General features: G+C 41.3%; 1 protein-coding gene across 5 annotated transcripts; it reads left to right on the top strand.

Annotated features, from left to right (window-relative positions):
• The first annotated feature begins 558 nt into the window (after positions 1-558).
• LOC117962795 (C-type lectin domain family 4 member E-like) lies at positions 559-25,971 on the top strand. 5 transcript variants are annotated; one of them, XM_034042021.3, is made up of 6 exons: positions 559-664; positions 21,698-21,799; positions 22,174-22,305; positions 23,850-24,001; positions 24,669-24,772; positions 25,107-25,971. In XM_034042021.3, exons 1-6 carry the CDS (start codon positions 562-564, stop codon positions 25,282-25,284), a joined length of 771 nt encoding a protein of 256 aa, XP_033897912.2. In that variant the 5' UTR covers positions 559-561; the 3' UTR covers positions 25,285-25,971. The 5 variants fall into 5 exon arrangements, 1 of the variants encoding a protein (XP_033897912.2); XR_004660823.2 differs by lacking the exons at positions 559-664; positions 23,850-24,001; positions 24,669-24,772; positions 25,107-25,971 and adding exons at positions 13,265-20,224; positions 20,722-20,792; XR_009307946.1 differs by lacking the exons at positions 559-664; positions 23,850-24,001; positions 24,669-24,772; positions 25,107-25,971 and adding an exon at positions 13,265-20,224 and having other exon boundaries at positions 20,722-21,799.
• Positions 25,972-25,988: the final 17 nt, after the last annotated feature.

Genomic DNA, 25,988 nt, shown 5'->3' with positions numbered 1-25,988 from the left:
ACGGAAAAAAGGGGGAGTTGACTATCTGTGTATAGATCTTTGCTGAGACTGGCCATCTGTTGGGCGACTTTGTGACATATTCCCACTTTGAAAATTCCTCCTACAAATTTCACCAACATGCAGCCACTCCTTCCCTTCTATCAGCGATGCAAGGTGCAGGACGCATGCACTGTTAAATACTCATCGATTGTTCCCCCAATCAACAGCCTGTCCTGTGACCTATGTGATGTATTGTTGACAACGAGCTCACGTTCTAATTTTGTGAGTGTACTCATGACTTTGTGATTTGTACCTGTAGGTTTTCTTGAGTCATACTCGTATTTTTGATTTGTACTCATTTTCTGATTTGACTTGTTATTTTTTTGAGTTGTACTGGTATTTTTGATTTGTACTTGTAATTACAAGTACAAATTCTTTTTACAAATACGAATATTTTTGACAGTGATCTCCCTCCATAGTGAAACACCACTTCCTCTAGCCTCTGTCCAGCCCTGCAGAGTCTGCACTGTTAATATAGCAGCTAGAACTTCCTCTCTAGCTCACTTCTCTACAGCACTAGCAATGGAGATGGACGGCATTTACAATGGGCTGCAGAAGCCCTCGGAGGATGTCTACTCCACAGTAAACCAGCCCCAAAGCAGGAGAGCAAGAGCAGAACAGGGAGGTAAGTACCTAGGGGTCACATTTAAACATCTCCCCTTTCACTTAACTACTGCTAAAAGTCTAGACATTCACTGAAAGGGTGTTTTTTTTTGTAAACAAGTAACAGAAGTTAATGAGAACTGATGCTCAATCAAATTGATTCACATACTGATTTAAAAAAAAAAATGTCTTCACATTTGCTTTGTTTATTCCATTACTTATCTCAGCAATTTTATCTGGAGGGGAAAAAATATAGCATTTTAAAGTAGGAGGGATACATTATATAATGTACATTTGTATAATATTTTAATTCTTATGTATTTAAAACATGACCAACCAGGGTAAACTATGGTAAATGCATAGTATAAACATGGAAAAACTGCAAATGCACCATGGGAAACTTTTTTATAAGGGAATATCCTATTATGTGTGTTCGCCATCAATCTCTATTGTTTCTGTTTAGATCATTTAGAATATTAATGACTAAAGTTCTCTGTGAGGAACAGAAAAAAAAATCATTCTTTGCCTAGAACCCAAAATATTTTAAACAGGTAAACTAAATATATATATATATATATATATATATATATATATATATATATATATATATATAAAATGAAGTACAGTGTGCCTTTTTGAGTGTGAGGGAAAAAAATGAAGTTGTGTTTAAGGAAGTTAAATGTACCACAACACATGTGCAATTCTGTGGTGTTCCAGTTACAGGACAGAAGAAACTCTGAGAAAATGGAACTACTGCCACTGAAACCTCAACCCTGTGTTGTATACTTCTAAATTAAAACAGTAACCCTGATCAACATTGGCCAATGATTACATGTTTTGAAAAAGAGAAACACTAAAATGATTAGCATGAAAAGAATTCAAGCACACCTTACTATGAACTTAAACTTCTGAGTAGCAGAAATGAGCTCAGTACATTGAGACAGTTTGGACCCTTATACCTGGGCTTAGTGAGACTATCACCACATGGATCTTTTAGGCTGATCACAGACCCCATGTGAACAAGCCTAGGGGCAGCTGTAAAGGCGGTGAAGGGGGGTGGAGGGATGTGGATGCTAGCACAAGCACTGTTGGCTGACTAGAACACTGTGCAGTGATACGGCTCTGGGGCTGTCCCTGTGTGCCTGTGCATGTTGTGTGTGAATCAACGCTGTGCTGTTCTCTCTCTCTCGCGGATTGTGGGATTGTGGGCGGAGCTTGTGAGGAGTCGTAGGGTAGGAGTGGAAGTCGTGTGTTTGTATTTTGTGAGTGTGTCAGTGTTGGAATTTTGCCGGGTGAGCCCCCAGTGATGACTGCCCATTTCAGGCAGCTGCAGGGGCTGACTGACACTAAGTGGAGGGCTCATCTCTCTGTTGAGGGAGACATAAGGCCTGTCTGGAGAATGTTGTATAAATTACCACAGTCTAAGTGAGGTGGGGATCTCAGTGGAGACTTCTTCACTGTATAGTGAGTACAGGAAGGTTTCTTCACAGAGTTGACCCCAGTATTAGTAGCGAGTGCTGTTTCTGTGGGCAGGAGGAGACAATCTTTCACGCCTACAGTGATTGTGGAAGGTTGGAGCCACTATTCCATCTGCTGCAGGATCTCTTGCAGTCTCCAGAGGTGGGATTGAGCAAAGAGTTGTTTATTTTCGGCATCCCCTACAGTGTCAGAACAAGAGACAGGAGCCTTTTAGAAAGTTATTGTTGGACAGGCCAAACTGGCCATTTTGAAAACAAGGAAAAATCACTTGTTGGGGACGGGGCTGACTGACCTGGTGAGGTTGTTTTGGGTGCTGCTGGTCAGTATTTATTTTAAGATGGTCAGGAATCCGGTAGGTTTCCAAGAGCAGTGGTGTGTGGGAAACTCTGTGTGCTCAGTGACTCCAGGGGGGGGAGCTCAACATTTTATTTTATGGGATCCAGTGTGTGTTAACTAAAAAAAAAAAAAAGGAATAGTTTTTTTTTTATTGGTCTGTAACAGGTGGTTACACCGCTTCAAGGGGTAAAATTATTCAAATGGTGCTATGACCCAAAACCAACTACGCCACATTGTGTTTAAAGAGGGCAAGGTCCTCTGATGTACCTTTAACCCTTTGCGGTCCTATGTCCGACATTGCAATTATTCCTATCAGGTCCACTGTCGGACCCTGACCCTGTCCGACATCATTTTAGAAACGCAAAAAACGGGTTTCTAATTGTTTTCTCTCCGGAAAAAGCCGAAAAACCATTCAATGGCCGAGTGGAAGCGACAGGAGCCGAGACAAGTCAAAAAACAAAAAAAAAACAAAAAAAAAAAAAATCTGTATCTCATGATTAGTCATACATGGCCCTGGTATCCGATAACGGGGCGGTAATAAGTAAACAAGCTGGCTGACTGTGAGTCAGCGCACAGAGAACACAGACATTTGCAGAGCTTTTTTGAGATGTTATAGTAATAAAATAATGACTTGGATTGCATTATTGAGGAGTTTGGTGATAAAACGAGTGATCAGGAGATGATTGATCGGTATGTACGACTATTATTATTATTATTATTTATTTCTTACATAGGTGAAAGGTATAGCGAACGAAAGGGTGGGGCGGGGCTGGAGATGCCTAGTGAGTGCTTTGTTGATATGCAGGGCCTTTTTAACCCGTTTGACTGTGAAAAAAAATACTTTTAAACAGCGCGTCTAAAATTAACTGCGCTGGTGAAAATAAATTGGACGTGACACGCCTGACGCACATTTAATAAATGGACTGCGAAGGGTTAAATTTACCTTGGAGTTCCCACTACGAAGGATCTTTAATTGGGTAAGCAACAGTGTATAGTCACCATGCAAGGAGGTGGAGACAAAATGGAATTGTCAAAACAATGTATTTATTTTAAAAGAAACAATTAAATACTGCAATATAATTGTGCAAAATTCAGCAATAGCTAACAAATAGTTACTAAAGTTAAAATGAATGTACAGGTTTCAGACAACAATACTATCAAACACTCAAGAGGTAGCCAGTTAACAGAAAGTTCTTATTGGATTTCAAAATGTTCCATATAAAATTAATCTGTATCAGTATTGTATTACACTCAACTAAACAATTGAGAATTCTGAATACAACTAACAGAAATAAATCCACACAAACCATTAATAAATTTAAAAGTTTGAGAAAAAGGAAAACTGCTGTGCACCAAAATGATCACTAAGAAAAAAGAAAAAAGAGAAAAGGATATTTCAGGTACTTAAAAAGGTAGAATAATTGATTACAAATCAATTATCAGGATGTTTCGGACTACAAATCCTTCATCGGCTGAATACAAAAAAACAATTGATAATTAATCAATTATTCTACCTTTTTAAGTACCTGAAATATACTCTTCTCTTTTTTCTTATATATATATAGTTTAAAAATAGCATTTATCTTCAAAAACGTATCTTTACAATTGAATAGCTTTCATATTGCACAATATATATATATATATATATATATATATATATAACAGTTTAAAATACACAAAACAGTTGGCACGTAGTATCTATACCAAGAGGGGTGGTAGTTTTAAAACCATCCACCCTACAAACCAAAACAATTTCCAGCCAAACCATGCAATACAATGCAATGCAAAACGGACAGTTACTGATAAGCATTCCGCAGAGCGAAGAGTGAGCAATACCCTAAAAAAAAGAATACACAAACATGAAATACTCATCTCCCAAGACAGGGCTTACCACTACCGGTAACCAAACAGCAAAGTTAAATGCAGTGGGTCAAAGTTGATAGGCTGAGCTTCAATAGCTTCTTACAGTTGAACCAATAGCAGAGCAGTATTAGTAGTTGCCAAGGCAACAAGTATGCAGGTCAATCAAGCAGAGACACCCAAGCTGCAAGCAGATTGCAAGGCTGGACCAGCGAAAGAACAACATCGCAGAAATACATGATATCAGAGCCTAAATGACAAGAGGAAACACAAAACAAAAACACACAAACCCACCTGGCAAACTGGCTCTTTAGATTACACATTTAAAAACTGTGATTTGAATGCAAGTAAAAATACATAGCCCTACCTAAACACCCGCTACAGATCTTCTTAGTGTAATTTATTTTTATAGTTAAAATGGTGTGTTAGAAGGATCTTTAAGTGTTTTATTGTTTTGCTTTGTGGATTATTAGATTCATTTTTAATGATTCAAAGAAAGGATCTCAAAAGTCAAAGTCTCTCTCTCTCTCTCTTTCTCTCTCTCTCTCTCTCTCTCTCTCTCTCTCACTCAATTCAATTTTTTTTTTCAATTCAAAGTGCTTCATTGGCATGACTTATTTTCCACAGTGTTGCCAAAGCAATTACATACATATTACGAACAGATGCATATATAGAAGATAAATAATAATAATACAGAAATTAAGATAAATATTGAAATAATAATATTGAAACTATTAAATTGTGCCCTGCCACTGCGTGTACCTCAGGTTGTGGCAGGTGGCTACATATTTGGCAGCCAGTGGAGCTGTGTGTCCCTCTCCTAGGAGGACAGCAAGTTTCTCTGCGTCTGCCAGTTGTCTGAAAACAGGATATTTTTGTTGTATTTTATTGAAGAATGACTCTCTGATTTGGCTGTATTTTATACAGTGTAGGAGAAAGTGCATCTCAGTTTCCACCTCTCCTGTCTCGCAGTGACCACAGAGCCAATCTTCTTTGGGCAGCCAGGTCTGTCTGTCTCTATGGCCAGGCTGTGGTCACTGAGACTGTACTTGGTCAGGATCTGTCTCTGCTTCGTATCTCTGACAGTGGAGAGATACTCTGCTAGGCTGTAGTTTCTTTTTTGGGCCCGATAGCAATCAAGTTTATTTTGGGATTTTATTTGTGTCCCAGTGTTCCAGATAGGAATTTTTGGTTTGTTTTATTATTTGGTTTACTCTGATTGGGGCTGGTAAGCAGTGCTGACCTGAAGCTGGTTGGAATTAGTATTAAAGAGTGTCTTCAAAGCCAGCTGGCATAGGGGGTTCTTTTCAGGGCTGAGCTCTTGGGTCTGGAGGGCCTTGTACTGGAGTGAGTCAGGTTCACTTTTTTCAAGGTGCAATCAGAATTTGAGTGCTCTTTTCTTTATATTAATAAGAGCTGGATATTGGCCTAATTCTACCCTGCATGCGTGGTTTGGTGTATTTCTTTGCACCTGCAGTGTATTCTTGTATAGTTCAGCATGCAGGGTTTCGATTGGGTGTTTGTCCCATTTAGTGTAGTCTTGTTGACTGAGGACCCCATACCTCACTACCATACAGCGCAATGGGCTGGATAACACTGTCAATTAATTTTAGCCAGATTTTGACAGGTATATTGATTTTATAGAATCTTCTTTTGATGGCATAAAAAGCTCTTCTGGCTTTTTCTTTTAGTGCATTCACTGCCAGGTTAAAACTGCCTGACGCACTGATGGTCAGACCCAGGTAAGTGTAGCTGGTGGTGTGCTCTAGGGTGGTGTTGCCGAGTGTAAAGTGATATCTGTTTCCCTGAGATCTGGCCTTTTTTTGGAAAATCATTATATTGGTCTTTTTGAGGTTTACTGCCAGGGCCCAGGAATGACAGTACTGCTCCAGCAATGACAGGCTCTGCTGCAGCCCCTGTTCTGTGGGTGACAGCAGGAGCAGGTCATCTGCGTAGAGCAGGAACGTGACTTCAGTGTCATGTAATGTGAGGCCAGGGGCTGCAGACCGTTCCAACATCGTTGCTAACTCATTGATATAAATATTGAATAGTGTTGGACTCAGACTGCAGCCCTGCCTCACCCCCCGCCCCTGAGTGAAGAAATCTGTCCTTTTGTTGCCAATTTTCACTGCACATTTGTTTTCTGTGTACATTGACTTTATTATATCATAGACTTTACCCCCTATACCACTTTGAAGAATTCTATAATTCTATGAATCAAAGGCTTTTTTAAAGCCAATGAAGCAGGTGAAAATTTTGCCCTTACTTTTTTGGTGTACATGTTTATCTATTAGGGTGTGCAAGGTGTAGATATGGTCGGTTGTGCGATGGTTTGGTAGGAATCCAATCTGACTCTTACTCAGGACATTGTGTTCGGTAAGGAAGGCCAGTATCCGGGTGTTAATGATACTGCAGAATACCTTCCCCAGATTACTGCTCACACAGATGCCCCGGTAGTTGTTGGGGTCGAATTTGTCTCCACTCTTGTGAATTGGGGATATAAGCCCTTGGTTCCAGATGTCAGGGAAGTAACCAGTACTTAGTACTATGTTGAACAATTTAAGCATTGCTTCCTGTAATTTAGGGCTGCTGTGTTTTAGCATCTCAGTACAGATGCTGTCAGGGCCGCAGGCTTTTCCAGGTTTAAGTGCCTGGAGCTTCTTTGTTAATTCTTGTGGGGTGATTGGAGCATCAATTGGATTTTGGTTATCTTTAATTGATTTTTCTAGTAAATTAAGTTTTTCTCTAATTTCATTTTGTGTATCTGTTAGATTTTTTTGAGGGATATCTTTATGAAGGTTTTCAAAATAATTTTTCCAGGTTGTTCCATTTTGTATTGTCATTTCTTGTTTTTTTTGTCGAGTTTAAATTGTTCCACATTTCCCAGAACTGTTTTTTGTCGACAGCTTGTTCTATGTCAGTGAGGGTTTTGTTGATGTGTTTTTGTTTTTTCTGTGTCAGGGTGTGTTTGTATTATTTGAGGGTCTCACAGTACCTCCGGCGTAAATCTGGGTTTTGTGGTTGATGGTGTTTTTGATTGGATCATTTTCTTAGGTTTGTTCGAATAGATTTACACTCATCATCAAACCAGCTTTGTTTGTGTTTTTGTTTCTGCTGTATTTTCTTTTTGTTCTTTTTAAGATTTGCCATTGTGGCTGCATTTTCAAATATCTTATTGATGTCTTTTAACTGCCAGATTTAGTCCTGACACATTTGGTTGGTACTGTGTGTTGAGGAAAGTGTTCATGAGGTTAGTTATTTTAGTAGAACTGATGGCCTTGTTAAATTCCTCTGCACTATTTGAAGCCCATCTGTATGTTTGATTCACATTGTACAGCTTGGGCTGTGTGTGTATGTGTTGCTGGGCTGACCTCTTCTTTTCAGGAACACAGTGATTTGATTGTGGTCCGATAGAGGGGTTTGTTGCCTGACAGTGGATGCATTAAGAGAGGAGGGGTCCATGTCAGTGATGCAATAGTCGACTACGCTTGTCCCAAGAGCTGAGCAAAACGTGAACCTCCCTAGAGTCCCCTCTGATCCTGCCATTAACGATGTACAGACCCAGGGCTTGACAGAGATGCACTAATTCTCTCCCGTTCTTGTTCACGGCACGGTCAGGGTTGTTTCTCTGGATTGTGGTGGGTGTGAGGTACAGAGGGCTCTGTCCAAATACATGGCTGTTTCCCTGGGTGTTTATACAGTCAGGCTCTGAGCCTGTCCTGGCGTTGAAATCCCCACAGAGCAGCACATTCCCCTGGGCCTGGAAATGGCTGATCTCTGTGTGGAGGATGTTAAAATAGTCTTCATTATAATAGGGGGATTCAGAAGGAGGCGTGTATGCTGCACACAGGTAAATATCATTTTCACACTGCGCTAGTCCCTTGTTAATTTTGAGCCATGTGTGTGTTTGGCCCTGTTTGACTGGGCTGATGTAGTTGGCGAGCTCCCCTCTGTACCACACTATAATCCCCCCTGAGTCCCTGCTGCACCGGACAGTACTCCGTTTGATAGAGGGCACTATTACCTCCCTGTAGCCTGAGGGGCAGTGAGTGATCACGTCTGTGCGGCACTACGTCTAACAAAATGATAACGTCTAAGTTATCTACATTTGTTAAAAACTCAGGGTCTGTGCTCTTCAGCCCGAAAGCCGAGGAATACTAACCCTGTATATTTCAACAACTGACTGAAAAAGACCTCATGTTTATTTTCATTTATATATATATAAATTTTTTGTTTGTTTTATACTTATTAATTATAGTGAAATACAATGCAAACAGCAACACAAAAATAGATTTTGGTACTTAACTATATATATATAATATACAGTATATACACATATCAGGGTTCCCGCGGATCCTTAAAAAGTCTTAAATTAGTTTTTCAATTTTTAAGGCCTTGAAAGGTCTTAAATATGACCGATTTTCAGTTGAAGGTCTTAAAAAGGTCTTAAATTATTTTTTCTATAAAACTAAAAAACACGATACCAGAGATCAAGTTCTGAAAACTGCCATGCTTATCCGAGTATTAAATAAGAAAACGCCCTACACCCTAAACAATGATCGCTAGCAAACGTGATTATAAGTAAATGAAAACATACAACAAATAAACTCGAAAATATCAGCACGAACAATGCACAGCAAATGTTCAAGATTTAGATTTTGACTATAAACCGACTACACTTTTCATCACTGACTTTTATTAATTTACCGAACCAAAGAAGTATTATCAGTGCACACTCGTCACACAAAGGATTCAGTCAAATGAAGTGAAATGTAGTAAGCACATACACCAATGCAGATCATCAGAAAGTCTATGTACTACTAGAACTGGTCTAAAACTTTAGGCATTTGAATTTTTATTTGAAACGGTATTGTAAAGATGTTGCCGTCTCCTCGAGTTGATACTACTACTAGCGAGCTCAATTAGTGGGGGTTTTGGTTTTATGTATTAAAAAATGAATACAATATTATTCCCATTTTTAAGAAAAAAATGCCGCTTAACCTTTTTTCTTCCTCTTACACTTCAAAAAAAAAAACCTGCCGTTTTCACATCATTAACGTTCTTTCAATGGGTGGGCACTGCTTTTCAAAACACACTCGATTGGCTATTGCTAGGTAGCACTTTGTTTCTCTTAACCAATAGGAATCCCTGCCGTCCAAACTGATACACGTAGCCCGGTGATTGACACCTCCGAGGCAGAGCAGCCAGTAGCCAATAGGACGAGCTAGCAGGAATGGCGACGAAGAGAAATGTTGTGCCCCGCAAGGTGTGGAGCCTCGAACTTGAGGAAAGGATGGTGGAGATGTGGCAGGAACACCCGTGTGTCTTTGACATAAGTGACATTTCCTATCATGATCGCTCATTGAAGGAGCAAAGATGGAAGGGAATTCCTTTGGAACTTCAGGTACCTAAGTAAATAATTGTTATAACTTGTTAACGCCGAAGCAGATACTGTGTGTGGTAGTGTGTGCTCTCATTAGAATCAATTTCTACAGTCACTCGTATTCGATATCCCTTTCAAACCCCTTATATTGCTAATTTAATCAAATACGGGGAGGGATGCGCGTCTGTGTGTGTGTGAGAAATAGAGAATGTAGATTACGTTGTTTCATATTTCAACCTATAACAAACTTGTAGTAGCTATTAAAGTTGTATTCTAGTCTGTTCAAAAGCGCAGCACTTACTCGTAGTACAAAATATTTATGAAAGTCTTCAAATTATTCATCTGACGACCGACCGCTTGACGGCCAATCTTTTAATCTAATAAATATTTTGTACTAGGAGCGAGTGTTGCGCTTTTTGAACAGATTCGATTTTATTATTTTGGATGCACCTCGACTCGAGTTGGTTCAGAGCACAGACGTCAATGAAATAAATATTGACATTGCTATAGCCCAACTGTTAGAAACTTTTTTTTTTTTTTTTTGTTATCGCAATGTTGAACATTTGTGCAGTATATGTCCCTGAAGTATAAGTTCTCATGCTGGAATTTGCAGAGTATGACATTAGCAATATCCACGGTCCTATTAAAACACATAGTGCTTAAATATTCACAATGCATTACTGTATGCTTTCAATTATATCGATACGAATAATGATACTGTAATATGTATTTATAATTATTTTTGGTCAGTGGTAAAGTCCAAACACAAGCAGAAAGCTGCCGAATCCTCGTCACACACAGTGGGATTGGGGCAAAAGACCTCACTTCCAGGCAGAAGTTGATTTGAAAGAATCTTGAATTCTTAAAGCCATTTCTTGTGCACCGTCATAATGAAACCAGTTTGGAAGCAAGTTAAATATATTTTTTAATGAGAATATTTTTCTAGTATTTAATGTTTTTTTTTCATATCAGAGAAAAATATTAATAGCAAAATCTACATAAGCCAATTGCGCGTCCAAATGGATCTTCTCTGCGTTTTCTTCTTTTACCTGTGCAAAACAATGACAACAGCGATCGCCTCCTCGCTTGAGTCCATGGTTCTCCCGAATGATGTCTGCGATTCTGCAATGAAAATAGGCGCAGTCCGCGACAAGATATCTTGTATAGTGTGTGTAGCTTGCAATCCCCCGATCTACAGTGAGAAGTCGTAGCTCAGTCGGTACGTGTGCGTGGCGCTGCGTCTCCCGATTGAAAACACGTAACCTTGTGTAAGTCTGCCAAGCAAAAAAATAAATAAAATGAATCACTACTAGTTGTAGCCTATGTGTTGCTGAATAAACACAACGGATTAGTTCCACAAATACCACTCGTTCGAGCCTCTCTTTGTTGTTGTAAAAAACAATGAGTGATTCCAAATGTATAGAAAAAAAACAATGCAATGGACTTTTTTTTTTTTTTTTTAAGATTAAATTCGATTGATACTGATGGCTAAACAATGCTAATGGTCCAAACTGTTATGTTATCTCCAGGATATTCTCTCTCTCTCTCTCTCGCTCTCGCTCTCTCTCTCTATATATAATATATTGTCAAACTATATTTAATTGAATGTTTATAACGTGTCAGAACGTAGGTCAAGTGAGAGTGCTGTTTTTTTCAGCTTTGACAGCTCTTAATGTCATTTAAGATTTCATATATAATTGAGTTGGAATGAACTGCTGCTCTATTGATTAAAGAAAGATTGAACAATAACTCTTGTCATCAACTGTTATCATTGCATTGGTACTGTATGTATTGTACTAGCATCAAAATGTTCGATTATTTTACAATTCATACAGCTTGAATAAATAATTGTTAGATGGTATTAGACTAGTCACAATTTTAGTATTTACATTTGGTATACTTGATGTGAAAATGGGTCTTAAATTTTAAAGTGTCGGCTCGTGGTAGCAGTGTGGAGAGCACCACTCTGGAGTCGGGGAACTCCAGCGAGTCTCTCTCTGCCACTTTCTTCATGGCTGTGCCGGTGTGCTGGCGCAGGGAGCCCAGGTCGTTGGTGCCGGTGTGGATGACGATGCAGTGTGCCAGGGGGGCGCTGTGTGTGAGGGGGGGCGCTGTGTGTGAGGGGGGAGGTAGGGGGTGTGATGGCTGTGCTGTGTGTGGTGGCGCGGGGGGGTGGCTGTGTGTCTGTGGAGCTGCTCCCTCAGCCCCTGCAGCTCCTTGGTGTGGGTCCTCTCTCTGCGCTTCATGTCCTCCATGACACTAGCCAGCAGGGCTCTCAGGCCTTCGTTCTCCAGCTGCAGGTTTTTCACCTCGGTAATCAGTTCGCCGACGGCCACCCTGCTCTCTCTCTTCACCTGGCTCACCTCGTCTCGCAGCTGCTGGGTGAGGCTGGCCTCAGACAAGCTAGCCAGGGTGAGCTCCCTGAACTCAGCGAACTCCAGCTCGAGCTGGGCCAGGCTCTCCCGCAAGTGCTGGGTGCAGCTGGGCAGCTGGCTGGCGTTGGTGTGTCAGCTGTGATTGGTGCTGTGTTTTCAGGGCCGGGGTCGTCAGGGTCGGTGGTTGCTGGGTGTATTTTTTCTCTCTCTACCTCTTCTTTCAGGGGTTGAAAGGCTGGCCTCATTTCCCTGGATCACCACAGTCCCATTGTGGTATATGTTTATAGTTAGGACTGTGCTGTCTGGGTCTGAGTCATCTCCCACGGTAATTTGTCTTCCGTGCCAGATTCCTCTTTTTTTAATGTTTCCGTGCTTGCTACATATAGCAGCGTGCCAGGTTTGGGGGTATTCAGTGTGGAAGATGAGGTTGTTTTTTATCCTCTTGCCTCCTGTGTTCGTGTAGTCGGAGTACAGGCATTCAGAGTTGTCTCTCTGCACACTCAGCTTGTGCTGCCTCCTGGTCTGTGCATTGCTCAGCTCTGCAGGGTACTGCACCTCCCTGCTGCCTGCACTCTGCTTGGTCTCCATGGTAACCACAACAAATTGCTACACTTAAAGATCCAATTTCAAACTCACTTCCAACTGCCACTGGTTTTTTGAAATTCTGAAAACTAATTCCGATATCAAAAGTCATGTAAACACATTTGTCGGAAAATGTATCGGAATATTCCTTAGGTCAGTTTTCGGAAAACAGCACCTAGAAATTTCCAATTCAGTTCCGAAAACGAACCAAATGTATATCATGTAAACACACTTTTCGGAAAACTTATTCCGATAGCGTACTACTGCACATGTGCAAACTCCGACCTTCATTCCTGCACGTGGTTTTAGAAAACAGAAAATAATAATAATATGTAGTCTGTCTGCATGCATCCATTTGCTCCGTTATTGAATCGTATTTTGTCATATACTTGTACCTGCTAGAACCAAAGTCATTGTATTTTATCTTGCTCTTAATTGTATTAATACTTGTACTGTGATTCTTGAAATTTATTTTTGTTTACGACTGTAAGTCACCCTGGATAAGGGCATCTGCTAATAAATAAATAAATAAATAAATACTACTACTACTACTACTACTACTACTACTACTACTACTACTACTACTAATAATAATAATAATAATAATAATAATAATAATAATAATAAAAGTTCGGGATCAAGTAATATTTGTCCGTATGTATTTTTTTAATAGCCCATACTGAAGCAGCACATGTTTTCCAGCTTTAAAATTACGTGATCATTTAAAATAATGTCTGCAAAAGAAACTGGTAATATAGAACATAATTGTAGCCCAGTGGTAAAATACTACTAACGTATATACAGAAATTCTGTATAGACTATATTTGGAAGGCTTTATGACCTGTTTTCAGCAGAGCAGACTCAGAGGGAGGAGAGGTGTTCTCATGGCCAATGTGGCGTTGTGTGTTAAACTGATCTCCCGAGAGCCAATGGAAATCGTCCCTGCAAGAGTGGGAGGGAGTCTCAGGGAAAAGTTTTGAAAAAAAAAGAGAATCGAGGGGAGTCTGAAAAAAATAACAACGGGAGCTAGAATAGAGCAGTACAGAGTAAGTGATTCAGCAGAGTAAAAGTGAGGATTTCTTAAGTCAGGAAATTCCTATAAACTTTAGTAGACAGTACTTCAGTTTAAACAAGTTTCAGAAGAGTATTCTGTTACTTCTGCTTTTATTTCTTTTGAGTTCACGTACCAAGCTCGTGTTTTATTTTAAGCAGCATAGGTCTGTCAGTTTACGTAGTCACTCAGTGCGAGTTATTTTCTTTAGGCATTGTTATATACAGTCTTGTTAAAACAACATACTGTATTGCAAAGTTTAAGTTTATGCACCATTAATACGTGCTTGAAATGAAAGTAAAGAGACAGTGACTAGCTCGTAAAATAAACGAAGCAATTGAGAGGCAGCTGGACAGTGTTTCAGAAGGAAGGACCACGTTTCCAGATAGAGAGAGCGAGGTAGACTGCGGCGACAGAGAGGTTTGCCGTGATCCAGAGACCGCAAGCAACCGAGAGCTACAACTGGGAGAAGCCTTTCAGAATTGTGAGTTTTTCCACAAAGTGTTTTGTTTTAAAATAGCAAGCATAACTGTGTATTTTCAGTAAAGCTTGCGAAGGGGCCATTTTGTTTTATTTCTAGGCCACAACGTACCCAAGCCACGATTCAGGCCTGCAACAGTGTTTGTTTGTTCGTCTGTCTACATGTGTGTTACACGTGGGGCTGGAGTGCACTCGACTAGCGTTTATTTTGAATAGAATATATTGGAAGAGTACATTTGAGTTAAATACCACTGAAGCATAGAGCTTTTAGTTACTGTTTAGTGACTTAAAAAGTTACATTTTGGGGAAAGTATTTTGTGGTTGGAATTTTTTATATGGTATGTACAATTTACTTACCTGCAGTTCATTATATTAGTTTAACTTGAATCCCCATTTATAAAGATTATTTTTATATAAAATTCAGTACTGTGTGTGAGTGTGATTTTATTAGTTGTATATTGCTCTTGCTTAATTTGCATTTGTTATATGATTGAATATAAGTTCCTGTGGACGCGTGCCAATAATAGGGAAACCACGTGACCATCAGGTGGAGGCATCGCTAAAGAAGAAAAGTAAGTGTGATAGTTTATGTCTGGTTACAGTGTGCAAAAACAAAAGGACCATTGGTTCTGGGATAATAGATAAGAATCCAGGGCCCTTACTGTTAGGTGCAAGACCTATTTGTGTAGGGGTAAGTGAGACAAGTGTTACATCTTTTTTGGAGGCTCCGCTGGGATCTACCCCCTGTACACCGTTACCGTATCGCGTACTGCACGTATTGTTTACAGTTTTCAAAATGTTTCTGAATCGCCCAGACCAAGGTGCGCTGATTGCATGGCGCCGCGGAGAAAGTGTAAATGTGAACAAGGCCATTCTGTTTACTGGAGTGCCAAAGGGCACTGAGGTTAGTCAGGTGGAGGAGGTACTGGGCACCATTCGGGTGTTAGGTCGCGTGAGAGTGCGTGGGCAAATGTTTAATACAGTACTAGATAGTTTCGTTGTACTATGCGAGTGCCGCGAGACAATTGATGTAGGACGGGTCCCCACTGAAGTGCTACCAGTGGAGGGCGCTGCCCCTTGGAGTATAATTGTGGCAGGTAGAGCTACCCCTGCTCCCATAGAAGTCGCAGAGGGGACTGTTACTGAGCCGCTTATGTCTGAAAGTGTAAATTTGACTCAGCAGGATGCCAAGGCTGCCAATACTACTGAAGCCATACTCCAGGCTTTGGAGAAGGTGCTGCTGAAAGGGACAAAGCCGGATAACGGAAATAATTATTACCGCAGATTGCGGGTATTTTCAGGAACTGTACCCACTCCGGCAGGAGAGGAAGATTTTGATGGCTGGAGGGATCAAACACTGATGATGATTCGAGAATGTGACTGCACTGACCGTGAGAAGCGGAAGCGGATTGCAGAGAGTGTGAAGGGCCCTGCCTTGGACATTCTCCAAGCAGTGCAGGAGGCTAATCCAAATGCTGGCCCCTTGGACTATGTCAACGCCCTTGAAACCACATTTGGATGTCCTGATTCAGGTGAAGACCTGTTTTTCAAGTTTCGTGCCACTCAGCAACAGCCCACTGAGAAACTGTCTGAATTCCTGAGACGCTTGGAGCCCATGCTGAAGCTGACAGTAAGGAAGGGAGGTATTGCACTTGACCAAATCATTTGTGGTGCAGCTCGGTCAGAACTCATGCTTCTGCGCCTGAGGCTGCGGGAGCGCAAGAACGACCCCCCCTCATTTCTGACGCTGCTGAAGGAAATTCGTGAGGAGGAGGAGCAGGAAGCTACTCGAGAGACATTGAACGCTCGCAGTAACCTTGCGTATACCTCTGCAAACCCCAATGCAAGTCACCCTGAAATGAAACAACTGCAAACCCAGATGAAGGAGTTACAGACCAACATGGCAACCTTGCTGAAGCAAAAGCAAGAACAACCTATTGCTCCTGCGAAGGATGGAGAGAAAACCCTCGCTAAGTGTCTGGCAACGCCTCCTGAAGCCAAGAGCGAGACTGAAGAGCTTAAACGGGTCATTCTCCAGCTACAGAAGCAGGTTAGCTAGTTGGCTGTGAAACCTGAGGTCCCTGTAAGAAAGGAACCATGTCAAAGGACTCCAGAGTCAGTTCGCAAGAGTTTTTCCCCTGAGAAGAAATACTCCACAGACCGGGACACCTTCTTTTGTTATCGGTGTGGAGAGGACGGGCACATTGCTACGCATTGTGAGGCCCCGGAAGATCTTAACAGAGTGAACCAGAAGCTACTTCGTTCGATGCGGAAGCGCAGGGGAGACAGTGGAGGCTCCCGAACACCACCTCCTACAAATGCTGAAGCGAAGATCTCTGTGAAGAAGGCCACCTCACAGTTGGACAACATGCCTGGCATGCTGAGAGGACCGATTGGGCCAACTTCAGTTGTCTCTGTAAAGATCGAAGGTCACCCCTGTCGAGCACTTCTAGACAGCGGCTCACAGGTGACTTGTGTTTCAGGGATGGTACCGGAAGTTTCTATCACACTTGCCTGTCCATCCTGTTGCTGGCCTAGCCTTATGGGGGCTTAGTGAGAGCAGCTACCCCTATGAGGGCTATGTTGTAGCTGAAATAGAGCTCCCCAAAGAAGTGGTTGGAATCAAAGAGCCCATTTCTGTGCTGGCGTTGATTTGTCCTGAACCGCGAAATCACGACCAGATTCCAGTGATTATAGGAACGAATGCCAACCTTTTCCAGCGACTTGCGAGTATGTGTGCCGAAGCTGTGGGCCCTGACTTCGTGAAAACGTTGCACATTCACCCCTTGTGCTCACAAGCTTACCAACGAAGAGAGAAGGTGGACCTCAAGCCTGAAGAACCCCTAGGACATGTACACCTGGGACGGCAGGGCATTCTGACTGTCGAACCTAAAAGTGTCTCTGACATAGAGTGTGAGATTAGTGGCTCTATCCCGTAGAATTCGACATTCTTGTGCTTGAAACAACCCCTGACTTGAGTGTACCTGGAGGACTGCTTGTGCCCAGTGTGGTTCTGCCAGCTAAAGCGATAAGAGCGAACAAAGTTGTGATTCAGTTGTGCAATGAATCATCACGCCCGGTAGTACTACCCAGCCGGACTGTACTAGCTCACATATATAAAGTTGACAGTGTGACGGGAGTACAGAAGCCAATGAGGTCTGCTAAAGCCTTGGACACAAAGTTATTTGATTTCGGTAAATCGCCAGTTCCCTGTTATTGGAAGAAGAGGCTTTGTGATAAGTTGGCTAAGAGGCTTAATGTTTTCTCCACTGAAGAATGGGATGTTGGACTCGCCAATGGAGTGGAACACCGCATTCGTCTGAGTGACCCCAGACCATTCAGAGAACGGTCATGGAGGATAGCTCCAGCTGACGTTGAAGATGTGCGTCGCCATCTACAGCAGTTGCTAGCTGCTGGCATTATTACGGAGTCCCGTAGCCCTTACGCTTCTCCAATAGTGGTGGCCAGGAAAAAGCATGGAATGGTAAGGATGTGTATTGATTACCACACTCTGAATCGCCGTACCATCCCAGATCAATACACTACCCCCAGAATTGATGACGCCCTAGACTGCTTGTCAGGTAGTAAGTGGTTCTCGGTCTTAGATCTACGCAGTGGGTACTATCAGATTGGCATGGCTAGTGAAGACAAAGAGAAAACAGCTTTCATCTGTCCGCTCGGATTTTATCAGTTCGAGCGCATGCCACAGGGAATCACTGGAGCGCCTGCGACTTTCCAGAGGCTTATGGAGAGTGTGGTGGGAGACATGAACCTGCTACAAGTGCTAGTGCACTTGGATGACCTCATAGTCTTCGGGAGAACTCTGGAGGAGCATGAGGTGAGACTACTGAAGGTGTTGGATCGTTTGGAAGTGCTGGTCGTCACAGATCACTACACCCGCTATGCTCAGGCTTTCCCTACGCGAGATCAAAAAGCTCTGACAGTAGCAAAGATTTTGTGGGAGAAATTCTTTGTGTACTATGGATTGCCCGCCCGAATCCATTCGGATCAAGGGCGTGACTTTGAGAGTCGGCTCATCAAGGAAATGTTGGGTTTGTTAGGGATGGATGGTATCATCCTGAAGGAGATCCGCAGCCGGAACGTTTCAATAAAACGTTGATGGACATGTTTGGGACCTTGGACGTATCCAAGAAGAACCGGTGGAGCCAGCACATCAGTCAACTGGTCCACGCGTACAATTGTATAAGGAGTGATGCCACTGGGTATTCACCTTATTTCCTAATGTTTGGGAGAGAGGCACGTTTGCCAGTGGATCTGTGTTTCGGCATTTCATCTGACGATGACACTCAAGAAGAGTACCAGCAATATGTATCGAGGATGAAGACCGAACTGAAAGAAGCATACAGGCTTGCAATGCAAAATGCACAGCAGAGCCATGAACGGAACAAAGAACGGTACGATAGGTTAGTCCGTGAACAGCACTTGGAAGTGGGAGACCGGGTCCTACTAAGGAATTTAGGGGTCCTGGGGAAGCATAAGCTGGCTGATAGATGGAAGTCTATTCCACATTTGATAGTTTCTCAGCTCCCAGACCTGTTTACCGAGTTAAACCCGAAAGAGGCAGTGGTCCTTGGAAGACACTCCATCGGAACCACTTATTGCCCATTGGACATTTGGTGAGGATGCCTGGACCCTCAAAGGTGGCTCAGAAACCCACCGTGACTAATAAAGGACTTAAAGGAGCCAGGGCCAGCCTTGATCGTGAGCCAGAAAGTTCACCAATGGAACCAGAGATTCCAAAGAAAGTTGCATCTTACTCATCTGATTCAGAAGACGAAGAGATGCTAAGATACTGGAATGACCCACCAGTGTGGCCGGGGCCTACACAAAGAGAGGACCCCAGACGATCATCATCACAACCGACAGTTGATGCACAGGAGGCTGATGAAGACTGTCTTGGAGAACCTGAAGATGACGAAAACCAGGATCCAGTAATGGAAATGCTCGAGACGGAGAAGGTTCATGAGGTTGACGGACCTGAGGATGAAGAAGTGGTAAAATCTGATGAGGAATGGGAAGGTAGAAGATGTCTCCGAAGAGCCATTAAGCCAGTTGTTCGGGAGTTCCTACGGAGGAACCGCTATTGATTGTGCATCGTGGTACAGGTGTGAATGATTAGGCGTATCCTGTGTTGCGTGACACCTCCCCAAAATCTCCCATTATAAAGAGAGAATGTGAGTATTGTGTGAATGTGGTTGTACTTAAAAGTTAGTCTGTTGGGGACAACCAGACATTTTAAGTGGGGGAGGATGTAGCCCAGTGGTAAAATACTACTAACGTATATACAGAAATTCTGTATAGACTATATCTGGATGGCTTTAGGACCTGTTTTCAGCAGAGCAGACTCAGAGGGAGGAGAGGTGTTCTCATGGCCAATGAGGCGTCGTGTGTTAAACTGATCTCCCGAGAGCCAAATCGTCCCTGCCAGAGTGGGAGGGAGTCTCAGGGAAAAGTTTTGAAAAAAAAAAGAGAATAGAGGGGAGTCTGAAAAAAATAACAACGGGAGCTAGAATAGAGCAGTACAGAGTAAGTGATTCAGCAGAGTAAAAGTGAGGATTTCTTAAGTCAGGAAATTCCTATAAACTTTAGTAGACAGTACTTCAGTTTAAACAAGTTTCAGAAGAGTATTCTGTTACTTCTGCTTTTATTTCTTTTGAGTTCACGTACCAAGCTCGTGTTTTATTTTAAGCAGCGTAGGTCTGTCAGTTTACATAGTCACTCAGTGCGAGTTATTTTCTTTAGGCATTGTTATATACAGTCTTGTTAAAACAACATACTGTATTGCAAAGTTTAAGTTTATGCACCGTTAATACGTGCTTGAAATGAAAGTAAAGAGACAGTGACTAGATTGTAAAATAAACGAAGCAATTGAGAGGCAGCTGGACAGTGTTTCAGAAGGAAGGACCACGTTTTCAGATAGAGAGAGCGAGGTAGACTGCGGCGACAGAGAGGTTTGCCGTGATCCAGAGACCGCAAGCAACCGAGAGCTACAACTGGGAGAAGCCTTTCAGAATTGTGAGTTTTTCCACAAAGTGTTTTGTTTTAAAATAGCAAGCATAACTGTGTATCTCCAATAAAGCTTGCGAAGGGGCCATTTTGTTTTATTTCTAGGCCACAACGTACCCAAGCCACGATTCAGGCCTGCAACAGTGTTTGTTTGTTCGTCTGTCTACATGTGTGTTACACGTGGGGCTGGAGTGCACTCGACTAGCGTTTATTTTGAATAGAATATATTGGAAGAGTACATTTGAGTTAAATACCACTGAAGCATAGAGCTTTTAGTTACTGTTTAGTGACTTAAAAAGTTACATTTTGGGGAAAGTATTTTGTGGTTGGAATTTTTTATATTGTATGTACAGTTTACTTACCTGCAGTTCATTATATTAGTTTAACTTGAATCCCCATTTATAAAGATTATTTTTATATAAAATTCAGTACTGTGTGTGAGTGTGATTTTATTAGTTGTATATTGCTCTTGCTTAATTTGCATTTGTTATATGGTTGAATATAAGATCCTGTGGACGCGTGCCAATAATAGGGAAACCACGTGACCATCAGGTGGAGGCATCGCCAAAGAAGAAAAGTAAGTGTGATAGTTTATGTCTGGTAACAGTGTGCAAAAACAAAAGGACCATTGGTTCTGGGATAATAGATAAGAATCCAGGGCCCTTACTGTTAGGTGCAAGGCCTATTTGTGTAAGGGTAAGTGAGACAAGTGTTACAGAATGAACCGTTGGAAAGGCTGATTGCACATTGTGGGGAATCTGAAAAGATGTATAGGATAGTAATCTTTGAATTTAAGACCTGAAACGTCGATAAAGCACTTGGATTGGTCTCCGTTCTATCGCAGAGAAAATGTCTGGTCTGTTCAAATCGTACTTAGGGTACTACAGTACTTTGCATGCAAAAATATCCTAAATAACATTAGTTTTCGGAAAACGCTTTGTCATGTAAACGTACCGAGTTAGAATCACTATACCTTTTAGAGTAACTACACTTGAACTTTTAGTTTATATTATTTGTTTGTATTTTTTTTAAATTTATATTATTATTATTATTATTATTATTTTATTTATTTTTAACTGTAGGCTTACCTTTTACCTCTATTTTCTTCTTTCTTTGATTTCTTTCTTTCTTCCTTCCTTTTTCTTTCCTAATTCTCTCCTCTCTCTCCTCTTCTTCCCTCCTCTGTCTCTCTGTGTTTCTGTTTATTTCCTTTGCTCTGTGGATCCTGGGTGGGTTTGATTATTTTTCTTCTGTTTTCATGTGCTTGTTATTTTTGTTTAAATTATTTATTTTCTATTTTAATTCAATATTTGTTTACATATCTTTGTGTTATTAATTTAGCATTCAATTTCACTAAGAAATAGTATAAATACAAATTCTTCAGGAGCACATCTTTTTGGTGACTGCTCACACGGAATCTCTCTCTCTCTCTCTCTCTCTCTCTCTCTCTCTCTCTCTCTCTCTCTCTCTCTCTCTCCTCAGACCCCACTGCTGGTAAAGCTCCTCCATACAGACGGGCTGCATTGGTCCTGGCAGGGCTGTGCGCTCTCTCAGTGGCTGCCAATATATTCCTCACAGTCTACAGTGAGTATTGCACACAACACACTGTCTACACATTAACGAGAATACAGCAGTGTGCACACAGCACCGTGTACATAAAGTGGGTTCATTAGTCATGACCTGTATGTCTGTTTTTCAAAGTCAGTTCCGATGAATTAAAGTTTGTTCCAGACCTTTGTTTTTTTTAACAGTTTAAAAACAGTTCTCAGCAAAACTTTATCAAACCCATCAAAAGAGCCCCTAAAACCAGTAAATATGAAGTCTGTATCTAAGAATGGTGGGGCAATAGTTTATTAAACAGATACTTAAGCATTAACTAAATACTGTGTCAATTATTGCTCAGTGTCACAGTAAGCTTGTGTGTGCAGCTGTCTGAACAAAAGCGCTCTCCGTTGCAGTTTCTAACTTGACCGTGGAGAGAAAACAAATCCAATATCGGCATTCAGAACTGGAGAAGAACTACAGCAACATCTCGGAGAAATACTCGGCACTGGACCAGTACTGTCCCATCACAGACACCTCTTCCAAGGGTGAGTGGGTCCTTATTTCAAGGAGTGGGATTGGTGGGCTGGTCCATTCATGTCTTTGTAAGTAATGGCCTTCTTCAAGTCTATAGCTCGAGATGCTTCAGTCCATAATGAATCGGTCATTTAGATCAAACCTGAACTGCTTATTTTTCTCATTAACATTGTTCGTTTTGACAATAGAACCACACATCAGTATGTAATTCAAGTTCTCTTAAGCACGCTCTCTCTCAAGCTGTTTGTTTCACGGGTTTGTAACACAGGAGTTAGGTAAGGCCTGGAGTAAAGACATGCTTTGAAAAGTAAAGCCTTTCTTGCTGTAAAGTTATTAATAATGTGCATGTATGTTTTCAGTGCTTTCTCTCTTGATGCTCTCTCTTGTTTTTTTTTACTCAGCCGATGCTGGATTACCAAACATAGGAAGCTATTCACAAAATGGACTGCTTTAGGGACCATTAAGGACTAGCACATTCTCTTTGGTTAAACCAGGCTTTAGAAAATTAGAAACTAACAAATAAACAGTTTTAAAGGGTTTCATGAACTGTAACTTTTATTTAAGCAAAACTTGCTTTAGAAACAGTCCTGAACAAATTATAATTAGGGCCCCAGGTGACAAAGCTTAAACTTGTGAGTTAAATGAAACTCAAATGTTATTTTTATGAATAACTGTGACAAAGATAACAATTCTTGGTGGTAAATCTCCCTCCCGGCCTGTGAGGGCGCTAAGTAACTGGAACAGAGTACCCTGGACTGTTTGGCCTGACACTTCATTTCTACGGTTAAAAGGAAGTCGGTCATTCAGAAAGGGGGCAGAGCTTCGGTGCGTTAACTCATCGACCCGGAAGGGAAATGATGTGGCAGCCACGGATTGGAGGAGCGGCTGCAATTGTTTACCAAGGGGTCATGTGTGACAGTATAAGTAGGGTATAAAGCGACGTAATCTGTTCCTTCATTTTGGTTAGAGAAAAGAACCTGGATGTTTTGTGTGGAGAAAATCGCAAGTGTTTTGTTTGTTTTTTTGTCGTCTAAACACGACCCAGGAGCTGTCGCTAAAGGCCAGCACAAACCTGGACAACACTTCACTTTGTTTGCACTAAAATACTGTATTTTCACTAGGAGCACTAGAGCACGCACTGTGGACTGGTGTTTGTGTTTGTGTTAGGTGTGGGTGAATTAAAACAGGACTGTTATTATTTCGGGGCCAAACCGCGGATTACCGATAAGCAATACATGCCGCTCTATTGCTTCTCATTGACATTGCTATTATTTACTGTTGTTAGCCATCAGGCATTTGGATTACAAAATACAAACCTTAAACAACATTGCACCTGATTTATAATTGTCTGTTTGTTTATTGATCACCTGCACACTGTTAACCACTTTGCCACAATAACTTTGTACTCTATTCATGAAACTGTTCTAGACTTCTGCCGGCTTCTGTTTTATTCTTTAAATAAAGCTTTGCAATAGAGCCCTTTCTTGTAGATGGGAGCGCTATAGACAACTGCTTCTATTAATTATTATCACTGTTTTTTTCTCTCATTGTGCAGAGCGGGTTTGTAAAGCCTGTCAGGTGAACTGGGTGCTGTTCAATGGAAAGTGCTACTACTACTCCACTGATAGAATGAACTGGACCTCCAGCCGTTATAACTGCACTTCACTGGGGGGGCACCTGGTGATTATAGAGAGCGAGGCAGAGCAGGTACGATGAATAACTTTACTGTTACTTTCCAACCTGACACGTTAAATCTAGGGGTCTTACATTGATTAATGATGAATTGCATAAAAGCACAATACACTTAACCCATCCTCCGCACCATTGATTAAAAAGAAAACCCTCCATTTTTAGTTCCCCCTCCCTCCCCTAAAACATTACAATTAAAGAGAGCCATTGTGAGCCCTCCCAACCCATAAAACACCAAAAAATAACTTCATATTTGAAAGGACTCACTTTGGCTAACTTCCAATTACATGCAAGCAAATATTTTCAAACTATTATTTTACTAAAATAATACTAAATATTTTCAATCGAAGTACAGTTGGAAAAGTAAGTAAATATATGTGTATTAAATATATGCTTATTAAACATTAGCTGGCATTATGAAACATTTGCAGTAAATAGCATTATATTAATACTTTGTATTGCTTGTAATTGTCTGTCAATACAATTTCACATCACTAGCAAACAGGTGTGATTAATCGGTCACACTGACTTTGTTGTTTTGCTTCCAGATGTATTTAGTTTCAGGTTTGATGAATGTGACATGGACACCTTATTGGCTCTACCCTGGAATGTAATTAGTTTTATTTTTAGTTTAAAAACTAATGTCAGGGATGAGTCCAGCTGACGGTGGTTGTGGTTTGTTTAGGAGTTCATACACAGAGGAATCGGAGATTTCTTTTGGATTGGACTCTCTGATGAGGTCACAGAGGGAGAGTTTCTCTGGGTGGACAACACACCTCCAAGCACAACGTGAGAACATGACACTCTATACTGTAGTGCTAATGAATAACACCCTGATGCACAATATACCCTGTAGTTATGTATTTTTTAATTTATTCATTTAAATGTTTCAATGTGAATTCCTGTGCCACCTCGTTCTGAACTGAAGGCTCCAGTCCCAGTGTTCAGAAAGTGAAAAGACTGGAACCCAGGCCTCCTCCAGAGGAAGGTGAAAGGCATGAATGAGAGGCTGCTGAACTAGCCCGCTGTCTGTACATTTGAAAGAGTCAGAGGCACTGGTCCCAGTTCACTTGCTGTATGGTTTATCATGGCAAGGTATTTATTAAATACTTGTCTATTTCAGGTACTGGAAAGTCAATGAACCAGACAACACACTGATTTTTGAAGGTAACCAGTATCCTAATGCAGACTGTGTTGTCATCGATTACAAAGCAGCTTCCCTGCAGAGCTGGAGTGATACATGGTGCTCTGTGTCAGTCAGAAGGGTTTGTGAAACTATCTCAGTGATCCCCGCTGGTTAAATATTCTCTACATCTGGATACCCTTGTGCTGCAGACAGGCTGCCACTGAAATACAAACAGACTCACACATTCACAGCCCTGCTTGTAGCAGCTCAGCATCGCTAGACCCCAAACAGGACTGAAAACACCCTGATTCTGAATATCAAACCTACAGTGCAGCCCCCGCCACAGCTATCAATACACAATCAGAGCTACAGGATCAGAGTCATGAAAGAGAAAGAAAGCAGATCACCACGACCTTCATCCACCAAATATACAGGGACTAATGGAACTGAGGCATATGAAGAGAAACAGCAACTCCACACACCCAGATTGTGATCATCTCAATAACTTGTGCTAAAGAATGTCCTGACCAAGTTTCATTACTGTTAGAGGAGTTGTTCCCACAATCCTGTTCACATACAGTTTAATTCCCTGGTGTGTGTTTACTACACTGTTCCATACACACACACTTGGGTGAAATCGGGTCTCATACTCTGAGCTACATTTTAATACAGAGCTAACCAATGCTTTCCAATCCCTCTTCTTACTTTGTATTAGCTTTATTAAAAAATTACAAACATATATGTGCATATTTTCTGGCTTTAATGCTTGAGACCAGAGTGATCTGGTATAAGCTCTCTCTCTTTGTAACTGCCATCAACATTGCTGTGTTTTATATAATAATAAAGTGTGGATCTCTTTAAAGGTTTCCTGCTTGTTTT

This window comes from Acipenser ruthenus, chromosome 20, assembly GCF_902713425.1.
Source record: "Acipenser ruthenus chromosome 20, fAciRut3.2 maternal haplotype, whole genome shotgun sequence".
NCBI classification, from domain to species: Eukaryota; Metazoa; Chordata; class Actinopteri; order Acipenseriformes; family Acipenseridae; genus Acipenser; species Acipenser ruthenus.
The sequence above is the reverse complement of the archived record's forward strand: the minus strand, read 5'-3'. Positions and strand labels throughout refer to the sequence as shown.